The following is a 21,766-nucleotide window of genomic DNA, read 5'->3' on the forward strand; positions in this document are numbered from 1 at the left end:
GTGCAAAGTAGAAATAAAAATAATGGGGTGCAAAGGAGCAAAATAAATAAAATAAATACAGTAGGGAAAGAGGTAGTTGTTTGGGCTAAATTATAGGTGGGCTATGTACAGGTGCAGTAATCTGTGAGCTGCTCTGACAGTTGGTGCTTAAAGCTAGTGAGGGAGATAAGTGTTTCCAGTTTCAGAGATTTTTGTAGTTCGTTCCAGTCATTGGCAGCAGAGAACTGGAAGGAGAGGCGGCCAAAGAAAGAATTGGTTTTGGGGGTGACCAGAGAGATATACCTGCTGGAGCGCGTGCTACAGGTAGGTGATGATATGGTGACCAGCGAGCTGAGATAAGGGGGGACTTTACCTAGCAGGGTCTTGTAGATGACATGGAGCCAGTGGGTTTGGCGACGGGTATGAAGCGATGGCCAGCCAAGGAGAGCGTACAGGTCGCAATGGTGGGTAGTATATGGGGCTTTGGTGACGAAACGGATTGCAACGGCCCTGAGGTGGTCTTTCTAAGCATCGGTGTAAGGCATTGAGGCAACATTGTGTGGTGATTGTTTGTTCACTGGGAATGGCCTGAAGTTGTCTTCCATCAATGATCCAACGTAGGCTAGTGGTCTAAAGTACACCCTGGGTACAAACACTCTGAACATGAAACGTTGGTTTGACCACTTACTTTCTTTGTTGTAAATTTGTAAATTTCAGGTGTGGCAGTTGACAGGACATGTGACAGTTGACAGGACATAGCAATGTTCCCCCTTAGCAACTCTCTCTCTCACTCTCCTTCTCACTCTTCCCGATGGCCTCCTAATTTCCCCATTAAACAATGTAATCAGCTATTCATAGAAACCTTGGCCCACATTAAGAGAAGGAAAGACAAAGAGAGAAAGAAAAAGAGAGAGAGAAAGATAAAGAGAGAGAGAGGTAAATAGGGAGATGGGGAAGAGAGGGAAATAAAGGGAAAGAGAGGGAGAGGGGAAGAGAGGAAGCATGTTGTTGAATTATACAAGAGCTGCAGTATTCAAAGAAAAAAGCGCACACACACAATTGAAGCCAGAAAGGGAGAGAGGGAGTTAGGGGGCTGGATTAGTCAGCTTGGTTTTGTGCAGCTGAAAGCTAAACGCCATGCTCTTTAAAACTCATTCCTTAAGTAAGCATCTGCTGGGAGACACAGGAATTAGCATCTTGCATGCTAGTTGGCAGGATAAGTTTCGTGAATGAGTTTGCACACTCTTTCTGCTGCTTGGACATGTACAGTATGCATTGTTGTTGATGCCCAACTAGCACATAATGTTCTAAGAACCATATGTTTCTTAGAGCATGGTGACAGCATGATTGTCCTATGGTTATTTTGCACACAACCTTCCCACAATCTTCTGGAAATGGCTGCGGATACCCAGCCTACACGTAACGTTCTGAGATGGGAATATTTCTTAGCTGGGAATTTCAGTACTTGAGCGTAACATTTCCTAAAAGTTTCCTCATGGTTCTAATTAAAGACATTTTCTCAGACCATTTCACACATACCAACAAATGGGTGTGATCATTTTACAATGGTCCCTGCAGCGTACGCTCAAACCAATGTGATTAGAACGTCCAGTTTCGATTGACGCAACAGTCAGCATTTCAGCTAGCCAAACTGTTTTTCACAGAAACATTTTGCGCAAACACAGTCCTACAAAGTTATATCCTGAATGTGACCAGTTCATTTTTGGATGCAATGTTCAGACATTCACAGAAGTAGCTACAGCATAACACAATCATCCAAACCGGAAAATGTAGGCTACATTTGTCCTTGTGCTAACTGAGGAAAGATTGAAGTAACACAAGCAGTCATATTTAGATAACTCTCGGCAGACAGAAACCACAATATGAATTTGCTAATAGCAATAACTATTTACAATTCATCACATCACCGGTGAGCTCACATTGCTCAAAATAATTGTGTAAAATACTTTCTAAAAATCTAAATTAATCCGATGATGGGTAGATTGTGCGCGCCACCATATTTGTTTTTTTGCGTCAACCAAAGACAAGAAGAGGAAACAAGATGACTTTGGTCTGTTAGCAGTCTGCATGTTGAAGGGGGTGTGTCATCTACGATCATTCACTTCCCTTCATTCACTTCCGGAAGTTTACTTGAAAGATGAATGAACCATACCTTCACCTCATTATAACATCTTTGGTCAGACAGACGTTTACATGACACCCAGATTGCATTGAATAATGTCAACAAACATGGCACCAAACTTAGCTGGCAAATGCCTTAAAGTGCCTTGAAAGTTTGGCCATGGCTCACATCAACACCATTATCTCCCAGAATCCCTAGACCCACTCCAATTTGCATGCCGCCCCAACAGATTCACAGATGATGCAATGTCCATTGCACTCCACACTGCCCTTTCCCACCTGGACAAAAGGAACACCTATGTCAGAATGCTATTCATTGACTACAGCTCAGCATTCGACACCAAAGTGCCCTCAAAACTCATCAATAAGCTAAGGACTATGGGACTAAACACCTCCCTCTGCAACTGGATCCTAGACTTCCTGACGGGCCACCCCTAGGTGGGAAGGGTAGGTAACAACACATCCGCCACGCTGATCCGCAACACAGGGTTGCATGCGTGCCATCAGGGGTGCGTGCTTAGTCCCCTCCTGTACTCCCTGTTCACTTATGACTAAAAGGCCAGGCTCGACTCCAACACCATCATTAAATATGCCAATAACACAACAGTGGTAGGCCTGATCACCGACAATGACGAGACAGCCTATAGGGAGGAGATCAGAGACCTGGCTGTGTGGTGCCAGGACAACAACCTCTCCCTCAACGTGATCAAGACAAAGGAGATGATTGTGGACAACAGGAAAAAGAGACCCGAGCACACCCCCATTCTCATCGACGGGGCAGGTTGAGAGCTTCAAGTTCTTTGGCGTCCACATCAGCAACAAACTAACATGGTCCGAACATACCAAGACAGTCATGAAGAGGGCACGACAAAATCTATTCCCCCTCAGGAGACTGAAAAGATTTGGCATGGGTCTTCAGATCCTCAAAAAGTTCTACAGCTGCACCATCGAGAGCACTGGTTGAATCACTGCCTGGTATTGCAATTGCTCGGCCTCCGACCGCAAGGCACTACAGAGGGTAGTGCGAACCTATTCTAGGTGGTGTCAGAGGAAGGCCCTAAAAATTGTCATAGACTGTTCTCTCTACCACCACACGGCAAACGGTACCGGAGCGCCAAGTCTAGGTCCAAGAGTCTTCTAAACAGCTTCTACCCCCAAGCCATAAGACTCCTGAACATCTAGTCAAATGGCTACCCAGACTATTTGCAGTGCCCCACCCCCTCTTTACACCTCTGCTACTCTCTGTTGTCATCTATGCATTGTCACATTATGTAACTACATGTACATACAACCTTAAATAACCGGTGCCCCCGCACATTGACTCTGTATCGGTACCCCTCGCTGTTGAAATTTCACTGCTGCTCTTCAATTACTTGTTACTTTTATCTCTTATTCTTACCTGTAATTTTTGAAACTGCATGGTTGGTTAGGGGCTCATAAGTATGCATTTCACACCTGTATTCGGCACATGTGACTAATAACATTTGAATTGAGTTTGAGAAACAGATGCCTTACAAGTCCTCAACTGGCAGCTTCATTAAATAGCACCCTCAAAACACCAGTCTCAACATCAACAGTGAATCGGCGACTCCGGGATGCTGGCCTTCTAGGCAGAGTTCCACTATCCAGTGTCTGTGTTCTTTTGCCCATCTTAATCTTTTCTTTTTATTGGCCAGTCTGAGATATGGCTTTTTCTTTGCCACTCTACCTAGAAGGCCAGCATCCCGGAGTAGCCTCTTCACTGTTGACGTTGAGACTTTGCTGCAGACAGCGCATACAACCTGATTTACCCCCTAATCAGTATGAGTGATGAATTGCCATTTGTCAAAACAACAGGGTTTTTGGTGCATACAGTTTATAAGGTGCTCGTAATTTTTTTTATAAATAAATATATATATATATATTACACTAGAAGATCAGCATCCCGGAGTCGCCTCTTCACTGTTGATGTTGAGACTGGTGTTTTGCGGGTACTATTTAATGAATCTGCCAGTTGAGGACTTGTGAGGCATCAGTTTCTCAAAGTAGACACACTAATGTTCTTGTCCTCTTGCTCAGTTGTGCACCGGGGCCTCCCACTCCTCTTTCTATTCTGGTTAGAGCAAGTTTGCGCTGTTCTATGAAGGGAGTAGTACACAGCGCCGTACGAGATCTTCAGTTTCATGGTAATTTCTCGCATGGAATAGCCTTCATTTCTCAGAACAAGAATAGAATGACGAGTTTCAGAAGAAAGGTATTTGTTTCTGGCCATTTTGAGCCTGTAATCGAACCCACAAATGCTGACGCTCCAGATACTCAACTAGCATAAAGAAGACCAGTTTTATTTTCTTTAATCAGAACAACAGTTTTCAGTTGTTTTAACACAATTGCTAAAGGGTTTTCTAATGATCAATTAGCCTTTTAAAATGATACACTTGGATTAGCTAACACAACGTGCCATTGGAACACAGGAGTGTGGTTGCTGATAATGGGCCTCTGTACACCTATGTAGATATTCCATTAAAAATAAGCCATTTCCAGCGACAATAGTCATTTGCAAAACTAACAATGTCTACACTGTATTTCTGATCAATTTGATGTTATTTTACTGGACAAAAAATGTGCTTTTCTTTCAAAAACAAGGACATTTCTAAGTGACCCCAAACTTTTGAACTGTAGTGTACATACATACATAGATACTGTTAGCTACAGTAGAAACAACCACACGATACACAGAAAATAAGGCACATACTTTGATTGGAACGCATACATAAAACAACAATGAAGGGAATGCAAGCGCCAGACAGAAAATGTGCAAGTCTGCTGTGGTGGTTAATTTCTTTACTATCAAATGAGGAGAGACAAACTTATCACACAAGTCAGAGTTATACTTGAACTAAATCACGCTCAGATGATTCGTTGAGAGCTACGAGACAAAAGTACAAAGGTATTTTATAGCCAAGATACACCCCTTTCAAATTACATGACGAACAACAGATGTATAGAATGTGTCACAGGGTTAAGATTTGTATGAAAGATACTTATAATTCACAGCAGACAGTATCTGCTGTGTCAACAGTTATCTTTCATTGTACAGACCAGGGTCTGGCAATGGGGTCATCTCTCCTTTGTACCATATAGAACAGAAACATTAACTCATTCTCTGGAATGCGGTCTCTTTAGGTTTTATTACCCAAAAGACAGCATAAATCTCCTGTTAGTGTTATCTCCCGCAGGCCCATCCTCAGTAGGACACTCACAGATGCGCTTTCTAACAACCCCTTATAATGTTGCATAAAACAAACATTTGATTCAATAATAGCATTATAACATAATCTTGAAATTTTCCGAGACACCTGAACAATTACTACATTGAGAACGGTTTCACTTTTCACCCTACACTCACTGTGTGGTTTCTCATTTTTCCTCGTGCACCTGTAGCAGCAATCCCTTGTGCTGACCTTTCCTGTCACCTTGTCCCTGTTCAAAACTGTTTGGAGTAAAAAGAATTAGCAATCATAATGTTAGCTAGCTACTGTAAAAGGCATGTCTTAAAACCTCTAGTGACTCCCCATCCCGCATGAGGGAGCGTAATCATCGACTGACACAAATTAGCATAACGCAACAAACAGAAAATATTCCTATTCATGAAAATCACAAGTGAAATATATTGAGACGCAGCTTAGCCTTTTGTTAATCACCCTGTCATCTCAGATTTTCAAAATATGCTTTACAGCCAAAGCTAGACAAGCATTTGTGTAAGTTTATCGATAGCCTAGCATAGCATTTTGTCCAGCTAGCAGCAGGTAACTTGGTCACGGAAATCAGAAAAGCAATCACGTTAAATTGTTTACCTTTGATGAGCTTCGGATGTTTTCACGAGACTCCCAGTTAGATAGCCAATGTTCCTTTTTCCCAAAAATATATATTTTTGTAGGCGAAATAGCTTCGTTTGTTCTTCACGTTTGGCTGAGAAATCGCCCGGAAATTGCAGTCACGAAAACGCCGAAAAATATTCCAAATTAGCTCCATAATATCAACAGAAACATGGCAAACGTCGTTTATAATCAATCCTCAAGGTGTTTTTCAAATATCTATTCGACAATATATCAACCGGGACTGGTGGCTTCTTAGTAGGATAGAGAGAAACAATGGCCGCATTTGTCCTTTACACACCAAACACTATGAGAGACTTCAGCTGACCACTGACGCAATGTTAACGTTCAGGCTCATTTTTCAAAATAAAAGCCTGAAACTATGTACTGTGACACTAGACACATTAGGGAAGCCATAGAAAAAGGAATCTGGTTGATATCTCATTCACTGCTCAATAGGGACACATAGGAATGCAGAGCTTTCTAAATAAGAGTCCCTTCCTGATTGGATTTTTCTCAGGCTTTCACCTGCAACATCAGTTCTGTTATACTCAGAGACAATAATTTTACAGTTTTGGAAACTTTAGAGTGTTTTCTATCCTAAACTGTCAATTATATGCATATTCTAGCATATTGTCCTGACAAAATATCCCGTTTACTATGGGAACGTTATTTTTCCAAAACTGAAAATACTGCCCCCTAGTCACAAAAGGGTTTACACGTTACAGCTTGAGTAAACATCCTTGTCTGGTCTGATAGGCAACTTGGCTATACTTACCTTCATAGTTGAAAAGGTAACTGGAGATACAGTTTGAATCCTTTTTCTAACTTGGAGGTCGGTGCATTGCTACTTGCATTGGCCAGACAATGTATATCCGTCACTGTTGTCTTTGGCAGCTCTTGCAAGCGCCTTGTGTAAAACGGTGCCATGGTTGCTAAGGGAATGGGCCTTCGGCTAATTGCTAGCCACTGTTTCAAAGAACAATGCTATTGCAACCTCTTTGCAATAAGGAATTGAGACCAAAAGCTCAAGAGACGTTTTAAGTGTTTATTACCAAGAATACAGTCAGCTGAGCTTTTCTGCTAAGGTCCACAAAAAGTAGGGCTCTAAATATCCCCATTATGCTTTTCCTCAGTCTTCCATTAAGGGCTACAGGATCAGTGACTTTCATCACCTGCTTTACCGTTAGATCTATGATTGAGTTTGTGAGATATTCTATACCTTTTTCCCAGTCCTCTGCTAACGTTTTCTTGACCAGCTTATCTATTGCCTCCTTATGTTGTGCTACAAATCAAATCAAATTTTATTTGTCACATACACATGGTTAGCAGATGTTAATGTGAGTGTAGCGAAATGCTTGTGCTTCTAGTTCCGACAATGCAGTAATAACCAACAAGTAATCTAGCTAACAATTCCAAAACTACTACCTTATAGACACAAGTGTAAGGGGATAAAGAATATGTACATAACGATATATGAATGAGTGATGGTACAGAGCGGCATAGGCAAGATACAGTAGATGGTATTGAGTGCAGTACATACATATGAGATGAGTATGTAAACAAAGTGGCATAGTTAAAGTGGCTAGTGATACATAAAGATGCAGTAGATTATATAGAGTACAGTAAATACATATACATATGAGATGAATAATGTAGGGTATGTAAACATTATATTAGGTAGCATTGTTTAAAGTGGCTAGTGATATATTTTACATAATTTCCCATCAATTCCCATTATTAAAGTGGCTGGAGTTGAGTCAGTGTGTTGGCAGCAGCCACTCAATGTTAGTGGTGGCTGTTTAACAGTCTGATGGCCTTGAGATAGAAGCTGTTTTTCAGTCTCTCGGTCCCAGCTTTGATGCACCTGTACTGACCTCGCCTTCTGGATGATAGCGGGGTGAACAGGCAGTGGCTCGGGTGGTTGATGTCCTTGATGATCTTTATGGCCTTCCTGTGACATCGGGTGGTGTAGGTGTCCTGGAGGGCAGGTAGTTTGCCCCCGGTGATGCGTTGTGCAGACCTCACTACCCTCTGGAGAGCCTTACGGTTGTGGGCAGAGCAGTTGCCGTACCAGGCGGTGATACAGCCCGACAGGATGCTCTCGATTGTGCATCTGTAGAAGTTTGTGAGTGCTTTTGATGACAAGCCAAATTTCTTCAGCCTCCTGAGGTTGAAGAGGCGCTGCTGCGCCTTCTTCACGATGCTGTCTGTGTGGGTGGACCAATTCAGTTTGTCTGTGATGTGAACGCCCGGGAACTTAAAACATACTACCCTCTCCACTACTGTTCCATCGATGTGGATAGGGGGGTGTTCCCTCTGCTATTTCCTGAAGTCCACAATCATCTCCTTAGTTTTGTTGACATTGAGTGTGAGGTTATTTTCCTGACACCACACTCCGAGTGCCCTCACCTCCTCCCTGTAGGCCGTCTCGTCGTTGTTGGTAATCAAGCCTACCACTGTTGTGTCGTCCGCAAACTTGATGATTGAGTTGGAGGCGTGCGTGGCCCCGCAGTCATGGGTGAACAGGGAGTACAGGAGAGGGCTCAGAACGCACCCTTGTGGGGCCCCAGTGTTGAGGATCAGCGGGGTGGAAATGTTGTTGCCTACCCTCACCACCTGGGGGCGGCCCGTCAGGAAGTCCAGTACCCAGTTGCACAGGGCGGGGTCGACACCCAGGGTCTCGAGCTTGATGACGAGCTTGGAGGTCATTATGGTGTTAAATGCCGAGCTGTAGTCGATGAACAGCATTCTCACATAGGTATTCCTCTTGTCCAGATGGGTTAGGGCAGTGTGCAGTGTGGTTGAGATTGCATCGTCTGTGGACCTATTTGGGCGGTAAGCAAATTGGAGTGGGTCTAGGGTGTCAGGTAGGGTGGAGGTGATATGGTCCTTGACTAGTCTCTCTAAGCACTTCATGATGACGGAAGTGAGTGCTACGGGGCGGCAGTCGTTTAGCTCAGTTACCTTAGCTTTCTTGGGAACAGGAACAATGGTGGCCCTCTTGAAGCATGTGGGAACAACAGACTGGGATAGGGATTGATTGAATATGTCCGTAAACACACCAGCCAGCTGGTCTGCGCATGCTCTGAGGGAGCGGCTGGGGATGCCGTCTGGGCCTGCAGCCTTGCGAGGGTTGACACGTTTAAATGTTTTCCTCACGTCCGCTGCAGTGAAGGAGAGTCCGCATGTTTTAGTTGCGGGCCGTGTCAGTGGCACTGTATTGTCCTCAAAGCGGGCAAAACAGTTATTTAGTCTGCCTGGGAGCAAGACATCCTGGTCCGTGATGGGGCTGGTTTTCTTTTTGTAATCCGTGATTAACTGTAGACACTGCCACATACCTCTTGTGTCTGAGCCGTTGAATTGAGATTCTACTTTGTCTCTATACTGACGCTTAAGTTGTTTGATTGCCTTGCGGAGGGAATAGTTACACTGTTTGTATTCGGTCATGTTTCCGGTCACCTTGCCCTGATTAAAAGCAGTGGTTCGGGCTTTCAGTTTCACGCGAATGCTGCCATCAATCCACAGTTTCTGGTTTGGGAATGTTTTAATCGTTGCTATGGGAACGACATCTTCAACGCACGTTCTAATGAACTCGCTCACCGAATCAGCGTATTCGTCAATGTTGTTGTCTGACGCAATACAAAACATATCCCAGTCCACGTGATGGAAGCAGTCTTGGAGTGAGGAATCAGATTGGTCGGACCAGCGTTGAACAGACCTCAGCGCGGGAGCTTCTTGTTTTAGTTTCTGTCTGTAGGCAGGGATCAACAAAATGGAGTCGTGGTCAGCTTTTCCGAAAGAAGAGCGGGGCAGGGCCTTATACGCGTCGCGGAAGTTAGAATAGCAATGATCCAAGGTTTTTCCAGCCCTGGTTGCGCAATCGATATGCTGATAAAATTTAGGGAGTCTTGTTTTCAGATTAGCCTTGTTAAAATCCCCAGCTACAATGAATGCAGCCTCCGGATAAATGGATTCCAGTTTGCAAAGAGTCAAATAAAGTTCGTTTAGAGCCATCGATGTGTCTGCTTGGGGGGGAATATATACGGCTGTGATTATAATCGAAGAGAATTCCCTTGGTAGATAATGCGGTCGACATTTGATTGTGAGGAATTCTAAAATCAGGTGAACAGAAGGACTTGAGTTCCTGTATGTTGTTATGATCACACCACATCACGATAACCATGTAGCATACGCCCCCGCCCCTCTTCTTACCAGAAAGATGTTTGTTTCTGTCTGCGCGATGCGTGGAGAAACCCGCTGGCTGCACCGACTCCGATAGCGTCTCTCCAGTGAGCCATGTTTCCGTGAAGCAAAGAACGTTACAGTCTCTGATGTCCCTCTGGAATGCTACCCTTGCTCGGATTTCATCAACCTTGTTGTCAAGAGACTGGACATTGGTGAGAAGAATGCTAGTGAGTGGTGCACGATGTGCCTGTCTCCAGAGTCTGACCAGAAGACCGCTCCGTTTCCCCCCATTTACGAAGTCGTTTTTTTGGGTCGCCGGCTGGGATCCATTCCGTTGTCCTGGGTGAAAGGCAGAACACAGGATCCGCTTCGCGAAAGTCATATTCTTGGTCGTACTGATGGTGAGTTGACGCTGCTCTTATGTTCAGTAGTTCTTCTCGACTGTATGTAATGAAACCTAAGATGACCTGGGGTACCAATGTAAGAAATAACACGTAGGGGCTGGCGGGTAATAATTACCATTACTCAGATCTGGATCACATCTCTCATCCCACACTATACCCATACCCCAACCCCTGTGAAAACCCTCTGTGACATAGATTTTAGGGCCTAAAGATTGTTTTTCCGCAATCCCTCTATAAATTCCTGTTTCCATGTCTTGGTCCCAGTTCTCTGGGTGGTATGTCTTTGATATGGAGGAGAGAGCAATGGGGTTGAGAGAGTGTCCAGTTCTACATATCTCTGGGTCACATGCTTCCTGATCGTCCCCTGCAACAGATGGGCTGCTACCCATATCACCATACCCTTATGGTTAGTTACACTCACAGCTTCAGCAACTTTTGATGTTACCCTCTCCCAGTGAACCCGAGTATATTCATATTGAGCTATCCACTCTATATAAAGTGTTATTTGATTTTCTCCCCTTGGAGTGGTAGGGATTATAGCAGCCGCCACAAACACTACCCCAACAAAAAATGTCCCTATGCCCCATATTATTGCCGTTTTACAGTGTGAGCTACACTCCTTTTCCATCCTCACCTCCTCTATCAAAACCTGCAGCTATCACCTGGGACATGTGGATCCAGGCCTTCCTCCCGACACCTTCACTACTGTGTCAGTCACTAGTAGGACAGTGTGGGGTCCGGTCCACCTGGGCTGAAAGGTACCCGTTTCCACCCCCTACCATCAAAGCATTTAATGGTGCAGCCATTAATGAGAATGACGGGCATAAGTCTGCGGACATACCCGAATAGTACCAGTGTTTTCTTAACCCCTCTAATTGTTGTTGGAATTGGCAGTCGCTGGATTGTGTATTTTCGGACAACCGTCAGAGTTTTCTTGCACTGAGAGATAGTGTCCCCCAGGTATGTTACCTCTGGGAGCGCAATTTGTGCCTTTTCACAGGACACCTTCAGACCAACTTTTGTTAGGTGTCTCAGGAGGATGTCAAGAACCTCTTCATGGGCTGTCTGAGAATCTGAACATAATAACAAATCATCCACATATTGAATCATGGTGGAACCTACCGTGAACTGTCAGTTCTCCAGAGCTTTCATAACGGCACTGTGAAACAGGGCAGGTGCAGAAGCATGCCCCATTGGCAACCGGCGAAAACAATACTGCTTGTTATTGCATACGAACGCAAAATAATGTTGTGAGTTCTCGTGAATTGGCACAGCCCAACAAATGTTCTTAAAATCAATTACTGAGAAAATGTTAGCAGACGGTGAGATGGAAAACAATGGTGGAAGGGTCAGCTACTGTGGATGCTACTTTTTTAGCTCTATTGTTCAAACCACTAAGGTCAACTGTTAGCCTTTATCCTTCGCTACAGGAAATGTAGGACCGTTACAGCAGCTTGCCTGTTTCACCAAAATGCCTCTCTCCACAAATACTACCACATCCTCTCCTATAGCTATCGCAGCATCTCTCCTGATGGGGTATTGTTTCTGTGGGGGAGGAGGCTCTGGTTCAGTCTTTCAAAAACCTGCAATCCAATCTATCTTTTGCCCAATAGTCATATGTATCCCATTTTGAATCAATTACTCCACCTTCAAGGTACTCCACCTTCCCTTGTGTAAACACCCATGCTCCAGGGAACATAGCCACAATGTCTAAACCCAATATAGCTTTGTTGACTGGAGCTGCTCTTAATTTTGCTGACACTGTTACACAGCCAAAGTCAATCAGCAACAGAATAGTGACACATGCTGTTTGTTGCACTCCTGAAATCCCATGATAGGGTGCTTCAGCCTCAAATTCAAAATGTTCTGTGATATAATTTAATTGTGATAGGCCGTGTCTAACAACAGGGCTTTTTTCTGCCCTTTTGTTAGATGGGCAAATTGCTCTACCAGCTAATTTTAAGATCAAAGGCTCAGCCTTTGATCTTCCCCCTAGGGGTGTCTTGTGTCCATTTACAGTTGAAGTTGGAGGTTTACATACACCTTAGCCAAACACATTTAAACTCAGTTTTTCACAATTCCTGACATTTAATCCAAGTAACAATTCCCTGTCTTAGGTCAGTTAGGATCAACACCTTATTTTAAGAGTGTGAAATGTCAGAATAATAGTAGAGAGAATGATTTATTTCAGCTTTTATTTCTTTCATCACATTCCAAGTGGGTCAGAAGTTTACATACACTCAATTAGTATTTGATAGCATTGCATTTAAATAGTTTGATTTGGGTCAAACATTTTGGGTTGCCTTCCACAAGCTTCCCACAATGAGTTGGATGAATTTTGGCACATTCCTCCTGACAGCTGCTCGCAGCTGCTCGCACACACTTTTTCAGTTCTGCCAACAAATGTTCTAAAATATTGAGGTCATGGCTTTGCGATGGCCACTCCAATACCTTGACTTTGTTGTCTTTAAGCCATTTTGCCACAACTTTGGAAGTATGCTTGAGGTCATTGTCTATTTGGAAGACCCATTTTCGACCAAGCTTTAACTTCCTGACTGATGTCTTGAGATGTTGCTTCAATATATCCACCAAATGTTCCTCCTCATGATGCCATCTATTTTGTGAAGTGCACCAGTTCCTACTGCAGCAAAGCACCCCCACAACATGATGCCGCCACCCCTGTGCTTCAAGTTTGGGATGGTGCTCTTCGGCTTGCAAGCCTCCCCCTTTTTCCTCCAAACATAACGGTGGTCATGATGGCCAAACAGTTCTATTTTTGTTTCATCAGACCAGAAGACATTTCAGCAGTGGCTTCTTCCTTGCTGAGCGGCCTTTCAGGTTGTCGATATAGGACTCGTTTTACTGTGGATACAGATACTTTTGTACCTGTTTACTCCAGCATTTTCACAAGGTCCTTTGCTGTTGTTCTGGTATTGTTTTGCACTTTTCTCACCAAAGTACGTTCATCTCTAGGAGTCTTCTTCCTGAGCGGAATGACGGCTGGGTGGTACCATGGTATTTATACTTGCGTACTATTGTTTGTACAGATGAACGTGGTACATTCAGGCATTTGGAAATTGCTCCCAAGGATGAACCAGACTTGTGGAGGTCTCACATTTTTTTTTCTGAGGTCTTGTCTCATTTATTTTGTTTTTTCCATGATGTCAAGCAAAAAGGCGCTGAGTTTGAAGGTAGGCCTTGAAATACATCCCCCCCCCCCCCGTAATTATATTTGTCCATGCACTAAGGGCATCTACCACTCCCAATACAGCAGATTTGACAGGAGACCCGCCAGGAGTTGCGATTTGCCTACTACAGTACTTATTTTCCACCATAATTTGCAAATAAATTCATTAATAATCCTACAATGTGATTTTCTGGATTTTTTTTCCTCATTTTGTCTGTCATAGTTGAAGTGTACCTATGATGAAAATGACAGGCCTCTATCATCTTTTTAAGTAGGAGAACTTGCACAATTGGTGGCTGACTAAATACTTTTTTAAGGTCCCACAATTGACTGTGCATGTCAGAGCAAAAATCAAGCCATGAGTTTGAAGGAATTGTCTGTAGAGTACCGAGACAGGATTGTGTTGAGGCACGGATCTGTGAAAGGGTACCAAAACAGTTCTGCAGCATTGAAGGTCCCCAAGGACACAATGTAGCCATCATTCTTAAATGGAAAAAGTTTGGAACCACCAGGACTCTTCCTCGAGCCAGGCCAAACTAAGTAATCGGGGGAGAAGGGCCTTGGTCAGTGAGGTGACAAAGAACCCGATGTTCACTCTGACAGAGCTCCAGAGTTCCTCTGTGTAGATGGGAGAACCATCCAGAAATACACCCAGAAACACTCTGAAGTTTCTAAAACTGTTTCATTGATGTCTGTGAGTATAACAGAACTCATATGGCAGGCGAAAACCTGAGAAAAATCCAACCAGGGAGTGGGAAATCTGAGGTTTGTAGTTTTTCAACTCTTGGCCTACTGAATATTCAGTGTCTATGTGGTCTAATTGCACTTCCTAAGGCTTCTACTAGATGTCAACAATCTTTGGAACCTTGTTTGAGGCTTCTACTGTAAAGGAGGGGCTCATCAGGGCTCTTTGAGTCAGTGGTCTGGCAGAGGGCCATGAGCTCGTGACTCGCGGTCATGTGAGAGGTAGCTCTCGTTCCATTGCTTTTCTACAGACAAAGGAATTCTCCGGTTGGGACTTTATTGAAAATGTATGTTAAAAACATCCTAAAGATTGATTCTATACATCGTGTGACATGTTTCTACGGCCTGTAACAGAACTTTTGGACTTTGTCTGGACCTAGTGCTCGTGCCTCATGAAGATGGATTACTGGGCTGAACGCGCTAACAACAAGGAGGAATTTGGACATAAATTATGAACTTAATCGAACAAATCAAACATTTATTGTGGAACTGGGATTCCTGAGAGTGCATTCTGATGAAGATCATCAATGGTAAGTTAATATTTATAATGCTATTTCTGACTTCTGTTGACCCCAACATGGCGGATATCTCTTTGGCTTGATTTGTCGTCTGAGCGCCGTACTCAGATTATTGCATGGTGGGCTTTTTCCGTAAAGTTTTTTTTTAATCTGACACAGCAGGTGCATTAAGGACAAGTGTCTTTAATTCTGTGAATAACACTTGTATCTTTTATCAATGTTTATTATGAGTATTTCTGTAAATTCATGTGGCTCTCTGCAAAATCACTGGATGTTTTGGAAGCAAAACATTACTGAACGTATCGCGCCAATGTAAACTGAGATTTTTAGATATAAATATGCACTTTATCAAACAAAACATACATGTATTGTGTAACATGAGGTCCTATAAGTGTCATCAAAGTTTAGTGATACATTTTATCTCTATTTCTGCTTTTTGTGACTCCTATATTTGGCTGGAAAAAATTACTGTGTGTGTTTTTGTGACTTGGCACTGACCTAACATAATCATATGTTGTGCTTTCGCTGTAAAGACTTTTTGAAATCGGACACAATTTGTAGATTAAAAATAATTTTATCTTTCATTTGGTGTATTGCACTTGTTAATGTGTAAAAGTTAGCGGAACCCCTAGCCATAAGAAGATTATAATGCACTTTGTAATGTGAACGTGTTTTTTCATTCCATTCCACTCATTTAAATGTTACTTGGAGGTAGGTTTCAAATAGCTTTACTATATATATCAGTTAGGCAAGTTAAACCCACCATTATCTGTTGGGTCCCATTTCTCACCATCTTCCTCTCCCCCCCTCTTTCTATCCCACTCTCTGTTTACCCCTGATGAAGCAGAATGAAAAGATGAATCAGATGAACCTGTTCTCCAAGCAGATCGACAAGGAGCCGGTGAAGGGAGGCCTCATGTCCTACATCCTGACTGACCTGAAGATCCCCCTCTCCTATGAAATCCGCCTGGCCCCCATCACCACCTACAGCACAGGAGACTATGTCAGTCGCACCATCAAGTACTCAGAGCGTGAGTAGGGCCCGGTGACTGGCTTGCACCTGGAGCCAAAATTGACACTTTTTAGTTAGTGTCCAATGACAATAATAATAATAACTAATCCGTAGATGGCCAAGCAGGGTTGGGTTCAATTGCATTTTAATTACAGTCAATTCAGAAAGTTAACCAAATTCCAATTCCAAATATTCCTATTTGAAAAGCATTTCATTTGAATTTCAATATACTTCCTGAATAGACTGGAATTGAAATGGAATTGACCCCAACCCTGTGGCCAAGTAGGCCCTTTTTGTTATGTTAATTTAAGCAATTATTTAAATACATTTTAAAATGTGTGCTACTACCAAGGTTGGGTAGATTACTTTCTACATTTAATCTCTTACAGTTACAAGTTACCTGTCCAAAATTGTAATCAGTAACTTAACTTTTGGATTACCCAAACTCAGTAACGTAATCTGATTACATTCAGTTATTTTTAGATGACTTTCCCCTTAAGAGGCATTTGAAGAAGACAAAAATGAATGTTATCAATCGAACCACATCTATTGCAGTTGAAATCAACATTAAAGTTTACATAGCTGGCCATATATGGATGTTACAATTCACTTTATGGCTTGGTTATGTAGGCTTCTTCTAACCCATTGCTTTCTACTACATGTAATAATACAATTAAATTATATCTTTACATTGAAAACCAAACTCTATCAGAATTCCAGTCATTCCAATTAATGTTAAACCCCTTGATCTTCAAGAATAGGACTTGGAAATATGGAAGTATAGATTATGCCAAAAATCTCACATTTGGACTCATCAGATCAAAGGACAGATTTCCACCGGCGTAATCTCCATTGCTTGTGTTTATTGGCCCAAGCAAGTCTCTTTTTATTATTATTGGAGTCCTTTGGTAGTGGTTTCTTTGCAACAATTCAACCATGAAAGCCTGATTCACGCAGTCTCCTCTGAACAGTTAATGTTGAGATGTGTCTGTTGCTTGAACTCTGTCCAGAATTTCTTTGGGCTGCAATTTCTGAGGCTGGTACCTGTAATGAATTTATCCTCTGCAGCAGAGGTAACTCTGGGTCTTCCTTTCCTGTGGCGGTCATCATGAGAGCCAGTTTCATCATAGCGCTTTTTTGCTACTGCACTTGAAGAAACTTTAAAAGTTCTTGACATTTTCCGGATTGATTGACCTTCATGTCTTAAAGTAATGATGGACTGTAGTTTATCTTTGCTTATTTGAGCTGTTTTTTTTTTTTACCATAATATGGACTTGGTCTTTTACCAAATAGTGCTACCTTCTGTACAAGTGATTGGCTAAAACACTTTAACAAGGAAGGAAATTCCACTAACTTTTACAAAGGCACACATGTCAATTGAAATGCATTCCAATTGACTACATCATGAAGCTGGTTGAGAGAATGCCAAGAGTGTGCAAAGCTGTCATCAAGCCAAAGGTTGGCTACTTTGAAGAATCTCAAATATAAACACTTTTTTCGTTACTACATGATTCCATTTGTGTTATTTCATAGTTTTGATGTCTTCACTATTATTCTACAATGTAGAAGGTGTGTCCTTCGAAGGTGTGTCCAAACCTTGGACTGGTACTGTATATATAATTTAATCCAAAAATTGATATGGCAACTACAGATTTGCCCTTTAAATATATCAAAAGTGTGCAAGTTTGAGCATGTGTGGATTTTTTTTTATCAGCATGAATTAGATTGAGCAATAAAGCACCACTTTTATTCCATAGGCTTGGATCCGCACTATGCAGCTGTTGCAAGAGTGCATTTTTCCCTGGCTGTCCACTGGTTTCAAAAACAATGACTGATAGTCAGGTTAAACTTTTTGAATTCAACCATAATTGGGTTGAAATACACATTTAGATTTGTGAACAGCCATCCACAACAACCACAATCTGTAAAGTGCAAATAGCTAAATGTATTTCACATTAATGCGCTATGTAGATATCAATAATAAGTGATATCTGTATCGCTGTAGACTACATCACTGCTGTCATCCTTCACTTTTTTCAAACTGGATAATCTTTGGATTACAACAGCAGTCACACCATTGGAAAACATAGCTTTTTCAAAAGTATCTGTATTCTGATTACAATATTTTTGCTGGTAATTTAATGGATTAGAGTTACCATTTTTTTGTAATCCCTTATTTGTAATTTGTAACTCCTCAACCCCGGCTACTACAAAGTTTTATGAAAGTGTATTGTGGTAATCAATGTGTATTTCCTCTTTTACAGCCTACAATTACTCAAGACCTTCAGGTAAGAGTGCCCTAAAAAATAATTAGGAAGTGCATGAACTTCGCGTGGAATGTAAATTGTAATAGATTATGTTTTGATTATAACACCATCGTGAAAGGTGAACAGAGAGATACAGGCTTCTTCCCAATTGGAACCCAATTAGTGCACTAGGGCTGACTTTGTGTGGCGGGCATAATTAGTGTTTGTCTGAGTGAGTGGGTTGGTTGTTGTGTGTGTAATGTAGTGTCTTGACTTTACTTTCATTAATCTGATGACTGTTATTTATTTAATCTACTAACTATGTTTAAATGTTACCTGATTAAATGAATCATGTAACAATTAACTCATTAGGAATTTGGGGCACCACAGAAGAGGCTGTTTAAAGAGTTACCATCTCCCAAATTAAACTCTATAAGGTATATATTACATCGATAAACAGTCATCCTATTAATCATTACCTCTTATCATATCATCATTCTAAACAGACGTTACCTCATGCATCTGCAAAAACCCCAGCCCTACTCATAATTCAGAACGACACAAATTGGTTGAATTATTTATTTACTAGCTAACTAATTAATACCAGGATAACGTACACAATTAATAGATGAGGCAAAGGTCCCTAGCGGACTGACACAATATGGCATTTTACCCAGTGAGAGAGAAAGAGAGAGAGAGAGACGATTCGTCTACACATTCTATAACTTTTCTCCCATTAATCACATACTTTGCACATGAACCGCAGCCCGTTTGGAATAAGAAATCATTAATTTATTTACGTATGGTTGGCTTTGTCCATCATGTAGTCCTGAATAGTTCACAGACTTCACTCCTCCATTGGCTCCTGAAGCTGCTCATTTGAAGATAAGCCAGCCGTGCCGATGGTTCCACTGAGTGTAGCATTTGAGATTTGAGACTCGTAGCAGGATGGGATGGTTTGAAGAGTTTGAGATATTTGACTCAGGACAGATAATCAGCTGTACCAGTGATTGTCTGAGAGGGGAGTTTGTCGCCTCTTCCTCCTCATGCTCTTGCTTCACGTTTCCTGGTCTAAAGGTTGATCCTTTATGCACACCTGGTCAAAGGGGGCTTTCCGTCATGCTGACAAGCTCCCTGACCTCACTTCGGGCGTGGTTACTTACTTGTACAAAGTATTATCAAAAACAATTATCTTATTAGAAAACTTAAATCACATTCCAAACTTAACAAATATACTTTTATAATTGTTCTTATTATAAGCACAACATGCTGGATGAAAACTTGACAGATAAAGAGGATATACAGTTGAAGTTGGAAGTTTACATACACCTTAGCCAAATACATTTAAACTCAGTTTTTCACAATTCCTGACATTTAATCCAAGTAAAAATTCCCTGTCTTAGTTTAGTTTGGATCACAACTTTCTTTTAAGAACGTGAAATGTTAGAATAATAGTAGAGAGAATGATTTATTTGAGCTTTTATTTCTTTCATCACATTCCCAGTGGGTCAGAAGTTTATATGCACTCAATTAGTATTTGATAGCATTGCCTTTAAATTGTTAACCTTGGGTCAAACGTTTCAGGTAGCCTTCCACAAGCTTCCCACAATAAGTTGGGTGAATTTTGGCCCATTCCTCCTGATAGAGCTGGTGTAACTGAGTCAGGTTTGTAGGCCTCCTTGCTCGCACACACTTTTTCAGTTCCGCCCACACATTTTCTACGGGATTGAGGTCAGGGCTTTGTGATGGCCACTCCAATACCTTGACTTTGTTGTCTTTAAGCCATTTTGCCACAACTTTGGAAGTATGCTTGAGGTCATTGTCCATTTGGGAGACCCATTTTGCGACCAAGCTTTTAACTTCCTGACTGATGTCTTGAGATGTTGCTTCAATATATCCACATAATTTTCCTTTCCTCATCATGCCATCTATTTTGTGAAGTTCAACAGTCCCTACTGCAACAAAGCACCCCCACAACATGATGCTGCCACCCCCGTGCGTCACGGTTGGGATGGGGATCTTCACCATGCAAGCTTCCCCCTTTTTCCTCCAAACATAATGATGGTCATTATGGCAAAACAGTTATATTTTTGTTTCATCAGACCATAGGACATTTCTCCAAAAAGTACATTTTTTGTCACCATGTGCAGCTGCAAATCATAGTCTGACTTTTTTAATGTCGGTTTTGGAGTAGTGGCTTCTTCCTTGCTGAGCGGCCTTTAAGGTTATGGGACTCATTTTACTGTGGTATAGATACTTTTGTACCTGTTTCCTCCAGCATCTTCACAAGGTCCTTTGCTGTTGTTCTGGGATTGATTTGCACTTTTCGCACCAAAGTACATTCATCTCTAGGAGACAGAATGCTTCTCCTTCCTGAGCGGTATGACGGCTGCGTGGTCCCATGGTGTTTATACTTGCGTGCTATTGTTTGTACAGATGCACGTGGTACCTTCAGGCATTTGGAAATTGTTCGCAAGGATGAACCAGACTTGTGGAGGTCTACAATTTTTTTCTGATGTCTTGGCTGATTTCTTTTGATTTTCCATGATGTCGAGCAAAGAGTTTGAAGGTAGGCCTTGAAATACATCCACAGGTACACCTCCAATTGACTCAAATTATGTCAATTAGCCTATCAGAAGCTTCTAAAGCCATGACATCATTTTCTGGATTTTTCCAAGCAGTTTAAAGGCACAGTCAACTTAGTGTATGTACTTCTACGTACTTCTGACCTCTGACCCACTGGAATTGTGATACCGTGAATTATAAGTGAAATAATCTGCCTGTAAACAATTGTTGGAAAAATGACTTGTGTCATGCACAAAGTATATGTCCTAACCGACTTGCCAAAACTATAGTTTGTTAATTATACATTTTTGGAGTGGTTGAAAAACTAGTTTTAATGACTCCAACCTAAGTGTATGTAAACTTCCAACTTCAACTGTACTTTTCAAGTTACAGCATTTCATCCATACAGTTTTTAAGGACATCACAAATTTAAAAACAACATTACATTCATATTGTTATGTTAGAAATATTATTTCACTTTTTGAATGTTAGAGTTTGGGTGGGAACAGACATTCCTTTGGTTGATACTAAAGTTGAAGAGAGAGTCCTCTCCTGCTTAATTTACAACCAAGTGTGAGCTTTCAACCCGGCAGTTCCCTCTTCCCCCCTTTGCGAGTGGGAGAGGGTCTGGTTACTGTCAGCCGTTGCCAAGCTGATCTGACCCATTGTGATCCTCACAGACAGTCATGACATTAGTTTTCCACAACACAATGGATTCATGTAATGGGTTGAAATTGATGTGATAGTTGTTGTTAGTAGCAACTGTGTGGATGGTTGGAGGATTGTTTTTCATTAGTTTGTGTGATTGAGTTGAAACAGACAGCAAACTATTGCTGAAATGCTAAATGCTGATTGAAGGGGGGTTGCCCATGTGATTAGCTGGTCATTTTAAATGTTCCAACTGTCTCTCCTAAGTTGTTTTTCTCT

At 41.9% G+C, this 21,766-nt stretch overlaps 1 protein-coding gene across 1 annotated transcript in view; it reads left to right on the top strand.

Annotated features, from left to right (window-relative positions):
- The window catches only part of LOC139383484 (MAM domain-containing glycosylphosphatidylinositol anchor protein 1-like), a 297,322-nt gene that overhangs the window by 231,179 nt on the left and 44,377 nt on the right, over window positions 1-21,766 (top strand). Inside the window, exons 13-14 of the mRNA XM_071128041.1 lie at window positions 15,861-16,047; window positions 18,293-18,316. Of these exons, the coding sequence (XP_070984142.1) occupies window positions 15,861-16,047; window positions 18,293-18,316 (211 nt within the window). The remainder of the gene's footprint in view (window positions 1-15,860; window positions 16,048-18,292; window positions 18,317-21,766) is intronic.

The sequence above is a fragment of the Oncorhynchus clarkii genome, chromosome 25 (assembly GCF_045791955.1).
Source record: "Oncorhynchus clarkii lewisi isolate Uvic-CL-2024 chromosome 25, UVic_Ocla_1.0, whole genome shotgun sequence".
NCBI classification, from domain to species: Eukaryota; Metazoa; Chordata; class Actinopteri; order Salmoniformes; family Salmonidae; genus Oncorhynchus; species Oncorhynchus clarkii.